Genomic DNA, 10,655 nt, shown 5'->3' with positions numbered 1-10,655 from the left:
AGAGCAGGAAAATGTTTAAAGTTTCCAGGAGAATCATGGAGTTCACTTTATATGAAAATAAAAATGATTCTGTGAGCGAGGCAGAGCTGCCCAGCTCACTCCCTTCTCACAACAGAGCAACAACAAAAAGTTGTGTTAGCACCCAAAATTCAATTTAATCAATTTAATTAAACCCACACCTCCTCACGGGTGGACACCCCTGTTTATGCACAGCTCCTTGCTAACACTTGCCCCTAAAATACTGAATTTCAACCCAAAGGACGCCAGCCAGACACACCAGTGCTCAAATTAAATTGGTTTCCAAAAAAAAAAAAAAAAAATTAAGATAAGGCAGGAGGAGCCTCCAGCCAGGCAAGGACCAAACATCACCTTGTCCTCAGCAGATCCTGAAACAGCTGGGATTTTTAAAAAAAAAAAAAAAAAATTAAAAAAGAAATTGTATTTTAATTTTTTTTTTTTTTTTTTTTTTTTTTTTTTTTTTTTTTTTTTTTTTTTTGTAATTTGCAGGCGGCCAACAGCTCAGGGCATGTTTTGGTCACACCTGAACATTCCAGGAACACCTCAGGGCCCTGGATGAGGGATCCACGGTGGGCAGAACCCAAAGGGCACAGAAGTGCTGGGACTGGGGGAGAAAGCACCTGGGAGTGGGGAAAGGTAACTGGGACTGGGGGAAAAAAAGGGTAACTGGGACTGGGGGAAAAGGGTAATTGGGACTGGGGAGAAAAGGCAACTGGGACTGGGGGAAAAGGGCAACTGGGACTGGGGGACACCAGGGCTCTGTCACCTTGGCTTTAGCGAGGTTCTGGCCCCTCTCCCACGGGATCCTGGTGGCCACAGCAGAGTTTGGAGTTTTTGACCTCTCTGACAGCACAGAGCAGGGGGAGGATGAGGAGGCACATTCACTGTGCAGATTAATCTTCATCAGTGGAGAAAAGCAGAAATCCCATGGCAGGACCAGGCTGGATTTTCAGCCCCACCCGGGGCTGTCTGTGAGCCCTGGAGGTGTTGGATGGTTGAGGAAGATGCGACATTCGCCCTCCCGAGGTCCCTTCTCCAGCCTGGGATGCTCCCAGCTCGCTGTCCCATCACACAGGGACAATGAGGAGCCCAAAACCTCCCAGGCTGGCACCGGGAGCTGCCTGTGATTCCCTGCAGGACACAAATCCTCCCTGGGGACATCCCCAAACGCGAGAGCAGCGCTGAGGATGCTGCGGCCGCCACCTCCCGGCGCCTCCTTGGAATCGTGGATTGGGCTGGGAAGGACCCGAATCCCCCCAGAGCCACCCCTGATATCCAGGGACACTGTCCCAGGACATTAAATCCCCCCAGTGCCACCCCTGATATCCAGGGACACTGTCCCAGCACCTGGAATCCCCCCAGTGCCACCCCTGATATCCAGGGACACTGTCCCATCACCTGGAATCCCCCCAGTGCCACCCCTGATATCCAGGGACACTGTCCCATCACCTGGAATCCCCCCAGTGCCACCCCTGATATCCAGGGACACTGTCCCAGCTCCTGAAATCCCTCCAGTGCCACCCCTGCCATCCAGGGACACTGTCCCAGCACCTGGCATCCCCTCCAGAGCCACCCCTGATATCCAGGGACACTGTCCCAGCGCCTGAAATCCCCCCCAGTGCCACCCCTGATATCCAGGGACACTGTCCCAGCACCTGAAATCTTCCCCAGTGTCACCCCTGCCATAACAAGGACACTGTCCCAGCACCTGAAATCCCCCCCAGTGCCACCCCTGATATCCAGGGACACTGTCCCAGCACCTGGAATCCCCCCAGTGCCACCCCTGCCATCCAGGGACACTGTCCCAGCACCTGAAATCCCCCCCAGTGCCACCCCTGATATCCAGGGACACTGTCCCAGGACATTAAATCCCCCCAGTGCCACCCCTGCCATGACAAGGACACTGTCCCAGCACCTGAAATCCCCCCCAGTGCCACCCCTGCCACATCACAGTGACACCTCTCACTGTCCTGGGACCTGAAATCCCCCCCAGTGCCACCCCTACTCTGGGAATTCCATCCCCGCCCTCCCAGGGAACAATTCCATCCCCAAATCCCACCCACACGGGTGGCAGCAGAGCTTTGGGACAATCCCACCCATCGCCACCCCCTGGCCCCTCCTGGGGACATCCCAGCCCCAAATCCTCCCCCAGCCGAAAAAATCCCAAAATTCAACCCCGAGCTGGCTCCCCAAGGGGGGAAATCGCTGCTGGGGATTTTCCCGGAGGGGATTTTGGTGTGTGCACCCCCCTGCGAGGGGACAGCAGGAGCTGCTCTGTCCCCAAAGCCACGGGGGGAGCAGCATATGGGGACAAGGCTGCGGGTCTGGTGCCACTGGCCTGAAAGAGCAGCTCCATCAGCTGCAGCCAGCAGACCTTCTGCTTCCCCCGATTCCAAATTCAGCACAGGCTCCTTCCTGCTTGAATTATTTAAAAAAAATCCTCACTCTGGTGCTTTGTTTTCAGGGGTTATTACCGCATTCGGCTATTTTGAGACTAAACACCAGCACAAAAAAAAAAAAAAAGAATAAAAAGATTTGAAGCCTTTCCCTCATTCTGCCGGTGAAGTTTAATTCACTCTAATTATTTCATATTACTTAGACTGTAATAGTTTCATAATTTCTACTATATTAAGCACTTAATACGTTGTGTCATTTCAAGTCGCATATTAAATTCTGCAAAGCACATTTTAATGAGCGCTAAGTAGTGGGGAAATATTAATACAGCTAATGGCTCATCGTGGTGCCCGTGTGGGGAGCACCGCTGGGGCAGGTGGGGACAGGGGGGGCTGCAGGAAATGATGGGGTGGGGACAAACCCAGCTGGGTGTGGGGACACCCCCCGTGTGTCACTTCTGGGGTGGCACCAAGGACACAGAGAGGCACAGGAAAAAGTTCCCGGCCCCTCTGCAAAGCGGTGCCGATGTTTGGTTCTCTCACCCAGGGTTTCATTCCCTGGGGCTCTCAGCCCCTCCGTGTCCCCGCAGCCCCTCCGTGTCCCCGCAGCCCCTCCGTGTCCCCGCAGCCCCTCGGTGTCCCCGCAGCCCCTCCGTGTCCCCGCACTCACCTGTGCAGGTGCCACCCGCCCCCTGTCCCCGTGCAGGGGCTGGTGTCGCGCTCAGGATGTCCTGGGCAGGATGGCTGTCACCAAAATGCCAGAATGGCTCGGAAGAGCCCTTAAATCTCATCTCACTCAACTCCCGCTGTCCCAGGCTGCTCCAAGCCCAACCCAAGGATGGGGCAACGAAACCTCGAGGATTTTCTCTGAGACCCAAACAAAAACCCCCCAAACCTCATCCAGGCTTCCCCCACAAGGGTTTTAAACCTTCATCCCAACCGTGTCTGAGGCCTCCTCTTCCTCAGGGCACGCGTGGGGGATGCTGCTCCTGCCCAGCTGATCCTGCCCAGCTGATCCCGAGGTCGGAATTAGGGACGGAGCTGAGTGAGGAGCTGCAGCCCCGGCTGAGCCCACGCGGTGGCGGCCCAGCCCGCGGAACGGCCTTAATGAGCCCAGCGCTAATTAACAACAGCTCCGCGGAGCTCCCGGCTCCGGCTCGCACCGCCGTGGGCAGCGCTCAGACCCCGGAGCACCCCCGGTGCCCCCTGCCCTGTGCCACCCCTGCCCCGCTCCCGGTGCCCGGGATGCTCCTGGTCCCAAGGATGCTCCTGGTTCTCGGGATGCTCCCGATCCCAAAGATGTTCCTGGTCTCAAAGATGCTCTCGGTGCCCGGGATGCTTCTGGTCCCAAAGATGCTCCTGGTCCCAAGGATGCTCCCGATTCTCGGGATGCTCCTGATCCCAAGGATGCTCCTGATCCCAAGGATGCTCCCCGTCCCAAGGATGCTCCCGGTGCCCGGGATGCTCCTGATCCCAAAGATGCTCCTGAGCCCAAGGATGCTCCCCGTTCCCGGGATGCTCCTGGTCCCAAGGATGCTCCAGGTTCTCGTACTCCTGGTCCCAAATATGCTTCTGACCACAAGGATGATGCCGGTTCTTGGGATGGTCCTGATCCCTGGGATGCTCCCGGTTCTCGGGATGCTCCTGGACCCCCCATCCCTCCTCCCGGTCCCAGTCCTGGGGTGCCACCCCCGGAGTTCTCCCTGTGCAGCCTCACTCCGCCCCGCTGCCGGTCCCGCTTCCTATCCCGGTCCTTCTGCCCCATCCCGTTCCTGTTCCCGCTTCGCCATCCCGCTCCTGCTCCTCATCCCGGTCCTGTCCCGCTCTCCCATCCCGGTCCTCTCCCCATCCCATTCCTGCTCCCCATCCCGGCCCCGCTGCTCTCCCACATTAATTCCGGGCTAAACCCGGGTATTCCGGGCTAATAGGTGTGCGCGCACCTCCGCTCTCCGAGCTCATTAACGCGACACCTTCATGTGTGAAACGAGAATATAAATGGGCACTAATGAGCTCCGGGGGCGGCGGGGAGGAGCGGGCCGGACCCCCGGGCCAGCCCCGGTACCGAGGGGCTGTGAGACCCCCAAACCCCGGTACCGAGGGGCTGTGAGACCCCCGAACCCCGGTACCGAGGGGCTGTGAGACCCCCGAACTCAGAGCCAGCCCCGGTACCGGAGGGGGCTGTGGGACCCCCGAACCCTGGACCAGCCCCGGTACCGAGGGGTTGTGAGACCCCCAAATCCCGGTACCGAGGGGCTGTGAGACCCCCAAACCCCGGTACCGAGGGGCTGTGGGACCCCCAAACCCCGGTACCGAGGGGCTGTGAGACCCCCGAGCCCCGGGCCAGCCCCAAGCAGCAGGCAGCTTCTTCAAGTGTGTTTTTATTAAAGAACCAAAATCACGTACAGAGGGGGATGTCCCCAGAGCGGGCGAGCGTTGTTGTGCTCCGGGCCCGTTAAAGTGCTGTCAACATCCAGAATTTACAGGGATGGGGGGGAAAAGGAGGGAGGAAAGAAGGGGAAAAGGGGGGGGAAGAGAGAGGATAAATATACATCATAAATTAATAAATAAATAAATAAATAAAAATCCGACAAATACTGTACCAAGAGAATCACAGTACATTTATATCCATTGCACATCGCCACTTTTTTTTGTTTCCAGGCTGGACGAGGGTGGAAGAAGCGGACACACGGGGAGGGAGGGGGAGGCGGAGGCCCGGGGCCGCCCCCCGCCCTTAGCGCCAGTCCGAGCAAAGCCGGGCTCCGAGTCCTCTATGTACAAATTTCTCCTCGTGGGAATGGCTTGGGTGGGCTCTGCCCGCATGGCTTCGGGGGTGGGGGGCTCCGGGGGGGGCTCACTGGGGCAGCAGCGGCGGCTTGAAGGAGCAGTTCCCGGTGCAGTGCCGCGGGGTCAGCATCTTGCAGGAGAAGTGGTGCAGCGCGTCGTGAGCCTCTGCAAGACACGCGGGTGTCACCCCCGAGCTGTCACCGAGTCCCTCCCGGCACCTCCCGAGCCCTGCTCGGTACCTTTTAATTTCTGCTGGATGGCGTAGCGCGCTTTCCTCTCCTGGTCCAGCTCGTTGCACAGGGTGTCTGTGATGGGGAGCGGCACCGCTGAGCCCCCCGGCACCCAAAGGGGAGGGGAGGGGGGATGGGGGCACAAAGGTGGGCACTGGGAGGTGTTCCTGGCTCGGTTTGTAAATTTAGCACGAGGGGAAGTGACTGCGAGAGGGAAGGTTTCGTTCGCTACCGTGCGGCCGTGTGTTTGAGGGGCAGCTCGAAATCGCGGGAGGGATTGGAGGGCGACAAAAGATATAGAGTGAAACAAAAAAAAAAAATAACCAAAAAACCTCAAACAAACAAAAAAACCAAAAAACGCACCGCCAAAAAAAAAAAAAACAATCAACAAAAAAACCTAAAAAAAATATAAACGGAAACCCCTCACCCAAACAATCAAACAAACAAACAAAAAAAAAAAAAGCAGAAATTAATAAAATGAAATTAAATATTTTGAAAGGAAATTTTTAAAAATGGGAGTGTGAATAGGCTCGGCCTCACCTCGCACGATCTGCAGCTGCTGCACCATCTCCTCCCGGTACGCCAGCTCCCGCTTCATCTGGTCCTGGAAGTTATCTGTGGGGCCGGGGGTGAGCACCGCGCCCGCTGCGGGCTCCGCTCCCGCACCGCGCCCGGGGGATGGGGCAGCGCTACCTTTCAGGCTCTGGAAGTCCCTCTCCAGCTTTTTCCTCAGCTCCATTTGCTCCAGGACCAGTTTTTGTAACTCATCTGTTTTAAAAATACACGGCGGGGTTGAGGGGAGCCCGCACTTTTCCATCTGGAGGCGGCTCAGCGCGGCGCTAATCGCATTACGTTACATTAATCACAGGAGTTAATCACTCCTGCACAAAACACAAATACCACGACCCCCGAGCCCCGCACCCCGAGCCTCGCTGCTCACCTCGGGCCAGGTTCTCGATGTCCTTTTCCAGCAGCTGCGTGGCGGTGACATCCATGGGCAGCGCGTCCTCTCCTGTGGGACGGGAGCGGGGTCAGCGCGGCCGGGGCAGCGCGCAGCGCCCGCGGAGCGGTGCTTACCTCTGTCGGTATTTACAGGGCTGGCATGAGCCACATTCCTTTGGTCCTGATAGGATTTTCTGCCCTCTAAATCCTCTGCCGCCGAGTGATTGTCTTCTTTATCTTGCTCTTAAAAGTTAATAAACCGATTTTCAACCGTAAGCAACGAAAGTATGGTCCTGATATATCCTTAATTACATAATTACGGACAAAGCCCTCGTTAAAACCTTCTTAGAGGACATCCTAATCGCTTTGCAGTTGGAAAGGAGCTTGTGGGCAGGAGCTTGGCCCATCCCCGCCGCACCGGCCGCGGCCCCGGCGGCATCCCCGGCCTCGGGGGGGGCCCCGGCCCCGTTCCCCGCCCCGATCCCGTTTGTTTCGTTTATTTTTTCCCCCCGAGAGCCCCCAAACGAAAGCGGCCTCGCGGGGTCCCCCCCGGGGCTGAGCCCGCGTTACCCTTCGCCTCGGGGGTGCACAGGAAGGCGGCGGGGGCTCCCAGCGCGGCTGCGGGCTTCAGCGGCTGCAGCTCCCCCCTCTCCGGAGCGAACACCTGCAAGAGAGCGAGTCAGGACCCGGGCCGGCCCCGCGGGGACCCCCGAGGGCACATCACTCCATCCTGACACCGAGGGGACCCTCGAGGGATCCCCCATCCCCTGTCTCACGGGTACCCCCGAGGGCTGATCCCCCATCCCAGAACCGAGAAGACCCCCGAGGGCTGATCCCCCATCACGACACCGAGGGGACCCTCGAGGGATCCCCATCCCCTGTCCCACGGGGACCCCCGAGGGCTGATCCCCTCCATCCCAGCCCTGCGGGAACCCCTGAGGGCAGATCCCCTCCCATCCCCGGTCCCCTCGGGGCAGACCCCCCCATCCCCAGCCCCGAGGGGACCCCCGAGGGCAGATCCCCCCCACCCCGGTCCCGCACCTCGTAGGCGCCGCTGCTGCCGCTGCGCTCGGGGCTGCCGTCGGGGGCTTGGCCGCCCTCCTGCGCCCCCGCCTCGGCCGCTTTCTCCTCGGGCCCGTCGGGCGGAGGCTCCTCAGGCCCGGCCAGCAGCCGTGGGGGCGGCGGCTCCCGGCCCTCGGAGGGGCCCACGGCGGGCACGGCGGCGGCTTCCTCCTCCTCATCCTCCGGGAAACGATTTGACTCCACATCCACCTCGGGCTCCTCGGCCGTGTCCCCCCCGGGGGACAGCGAGCGGTAGCTGGAGCTGCCCTCGCTGAGGAAGTCCGGCGAGAGGTAACCGGGCCCGCGGGGCCCCGCGCCGCCGAACGCCTCGCGGGTGCCGTAGAGCTTGGCGATGCTCTCGGCGTCCTTGACCACCGGGCGGAAGGCGGACAGGTAACTGCCCTTCCTGGGCAGCGGCAGCGGGGCGAGCAGCGCCTCGTCCCCGGAGCGCTCCTCCTCGCCCGCCGCCCGCGACAGCGCGCTGGGGCAGCGCTCGCCCTCGGCGCCCGCGCCCTCCTGGGGGGTTGCGCTGCTGCGGCCGCTGCCCGAGGGCTCGGAGCCCTCCAGCTCCCCGTGCCGCCCCGCCAGCCCCGCCGGTTCCGCAGCCGCCGCCGCCGCCGCTGCCGCCGCCGCCACCACCACGGCGGTGGCGGCCGCCTTGGCCGGGCTCTGCGCGGGGTAGGGCGGCACGGGCAGGCTGCCGGCGGCCGGCCAGAACACGGGGAACGAGGGGTACACGCCGCTGTCCTTGGCGGCGCCGGGCTGGTGGGGAGGCTGCGCCGGCTGGTGCGGGTGCGGGTGCGGGGGTCCCCAGAACATGCCGGGGGGCAGCGCGCCGCCCTTGCCCGCCTCGCCGCCCCCCGCGCCGCCCAGCGCCTCCTCCTGCTTTTTGGGGCACAGTCCGAACGCGGCGGCCGGGAAGCCGTAAGGGTGGGGGAAGAGCGGCGGCGGCAGCTTCTGCAGCATCCCGAAGCCCTTGCTGGGCACCGGGATCACCGGGTAGCTGCGCACCGCGCCCGCCCCGCCGTGCGCGCCCGCGGCCCCGCCGTGCGCCGCCGCCAGCCCCAGCGCGCCGCGCTCGCCCGCAGCCTCCTGCCCGCTGCACCGCAGGCTCTTGTGCGCCGGGGCCAGCTCGGGGCCGGCGGGCGGAGGAGGGTGCAGGGCGGCCTTGGCGGCGGGGGAGCCGGCCCCGGGCCCGCCGGCGGCCGCCCCTTGCAGGGAGAAGGTCCGCTTGCGGGTGCCGCCGTTGAACATGGCCTTGACATCCTCCCAGGCGTGCGACAGCTCCTCCGTGGCCGTCTTGTCGCTGAGCTTGAGGTGGCGGCGCCAGGAGTTGAAGTTGGCGGCGTCGGGCTGGGTGTACTTGGAGTCCGGGGTGCGGTGGGAGTGGAAGATGAACTTGTTGGGCGAGAAGTACATGCTGCAGTAGCTGCACTTGATGCACTTGGCGCGGGAGCTGTTGTAGCGCGCCGGGATGAAGCTGCCCCGCGAGCCCCAGGCGCACTCGTGCACCACGTCGAAGGCGAAGTTCTCGGGCAGCTTGGGCGGCTTGTGCTCGCCCAGGAAGGACTTGCAGAGCCGCTCCGCCTCCCTCTTGGTGATCATGCCGCAGCGGCGGGAGGAGATGGGCATGGCCCCGGCCCGCCGCAGGATCTCCAGCTGCACCGGCGTGCACTGCACGCAGGTGATGCCCAGGGCCACGCGCCGGTTGTGGATCTCATTGTAGCTGTAGTTCTTGAGCAGCGTGTTGGAGATCTGCGCCAGGCACAGCCGCTCCTGCCCGTCGATGACCAGGGACACGATGGGCACGCCGTACAGGGAGGTCTCACCCACTTGGTTGGGCTTGAGGGTATTGGAGCCCTGGTACGGCTGCAGCTCTTGCTTTGAATTTGGGGAGGAGCTTGCATCTCTCCCATTTCCCATCTGACTGGCGATCGCCTCCATTCCCCCCCAAAACGCCCCTGCAAAACAAAATCGGGGAGAGGCGCAGGTTAGAGGCGCTGCCGGGGCTCCGCCGCCGCTCCCGGGGCCCCGCCGCCGCTCCCGGCCCATCCCCGCTGCACGGCCCGGCCGCTCCTCGCTCGCCGCTACCGGCCCCGACCCGGAGCCCCTCGGGCGCTGCCGCAGGACCCTCCCGGACCGGCGGGGTCCGGCGGGGCCGGAGCGCATCCCCCGCCCCGCGGCCGCCGGTACCGAGCGCCGCCGCATCCGGGCGCGGCCGAGCGGCCCCGGGAGCCCCGGGGCAAGGACATCCCGGAGCCGGGGTCAGCACCTGCGCTTCCTCCCTGGCCGAGTCGCCGGGAGGTGCCGCGTCCCTTCCCTTCTCTTTGTGCCGGCTCGCCGGGCCGTGCCGTGCCGGTTTGCGGCGGGCTCCAACGAAACGCGCCGGAGGATGCGGCCGGCGGCTCCCGGGGGCCCGAGCCCCGGGCCGGAGCGGGCGGGCCCAAACTTGGCTCTCGGTGCCCGCGGTGGGCGCGGTGGCCCGGAGCCCCTTTGTCGCGTCCCCGGCAGGCTAAGATTAGGCACGGGCGGATTAGGGGCCGGGGCGGGCAGCCCCCGCCGCACGTAGCAGAAGGGCAGCAGCGAGCCAGGCAAATTGGCTTAGCGGGGAGGGCTCCCGGTGCTTAAGCCGCTTCCGTGGTAATTACACAAAATAACGGGGAGCGACTCCCGAAAACGCGCTCCGCTTTCCGCCTCCCCCCATCTCCATCCCCATCCCCACCCGCCGCCCGCTCGCACTCACCGCGCCGCGGAGCCCGGCTGGACGTGCAGGCTCTGCTCGGGACTAGGGGCCGCAGCCCGGGGCCGGGGCCGCCATCCGCCGGGGGGGCCCGTCCGCGGCGAGCCCGTTCCCGGGGCAGCCGAAGCTGCGGGGCGCGGGGCGGGCGGGCAGCGGGCGCGCCCTTCACCGACGCCTCGGGGCCGCCGCCCGCCCCGCCGCCGCCGCCGCGTCCGCCCGGGCGAGATGCAACAAGAGCGAGTGACCAGGCGCGCCACCGAGGGAGGATCCGGATCCGTACTTGGAGACGCTGCACATTGATCCGGTGACAGCTAAAATAACGGGAAGACACACCCACTTAGCACCAGCATATTTACATTAACGGCCTCCGGGACCCCGCCGCCGTCAATCACCGATGCGCTCCAGTCAATCACGGCGCGGCTTTAAGGCACGGCGGAACGGGGAGGGAGCGGGAGGGGGGGTGGGGGAGGGCGTGGGGGGCCGCCA

General features: G+C 63.1%; 1 protein-coding gene across 1 annotated transcript; it reads right to left on the bottom strand.

Annotated features, from left to right (window-relative positions):
- Nucleotides 1-4,817: 4,817 nt before the first annotated feature.
- Nucleotides 4,818-10,251, bottom strand: SKOR1 (SKI family transcriptional corepressor 1). The gene is made up of 9 exons (XM_033070793.2): nucleotides 10,173-10,251; nucleotides 7,409-9,390; nucleotides 6,938-7,031; nucleotides 6,503-6,610; nucleotides 6,366-6,437; nucleotides 6,119-6,193; nucleotides 5,966-6,040; nucleotides 5,435-5,500; nucleotides 4,818-5,360 (listed from the first exon to the last, which is right to left on the bottom strand). The coding sequence occupies exons 2-9, from the start codon at nucleotides 9,371-9,373 to the stop codon at nucleotides 5,263-5,265; spliced, it is 2,553 nt and encodes an 850-aa protein (XP_032926684.2). The 5' UTR covers nucleotides 9,374-9,390; nucleotides 10,173-10,251; the 3' UTR covers nucleotides 4,818-5,262.
- Nucleotides 10,252-10,655: the final 404 nt, after the last annotated feature.

This window comes from Catharus ustulatus, chromosome 12, assembly GCF_009819885.2.
Source record: "Catharus ustulatus isolate bCatUst1 chromosome 12, bCatUst1.pri.v2, whole genome shotgun sequence".
Classification (NCBI taxonomy): domain Eukaryota; kingdom Metazoa; phylum Chordata; class Aves; order Passeriformes; family Turdidae; genus Catharus; species Catharus ustulatus.
Note: the sequence above shows the minus strand (reverse complement) of the source record. Positions and strands in the feature narration are given on the sequence as shown.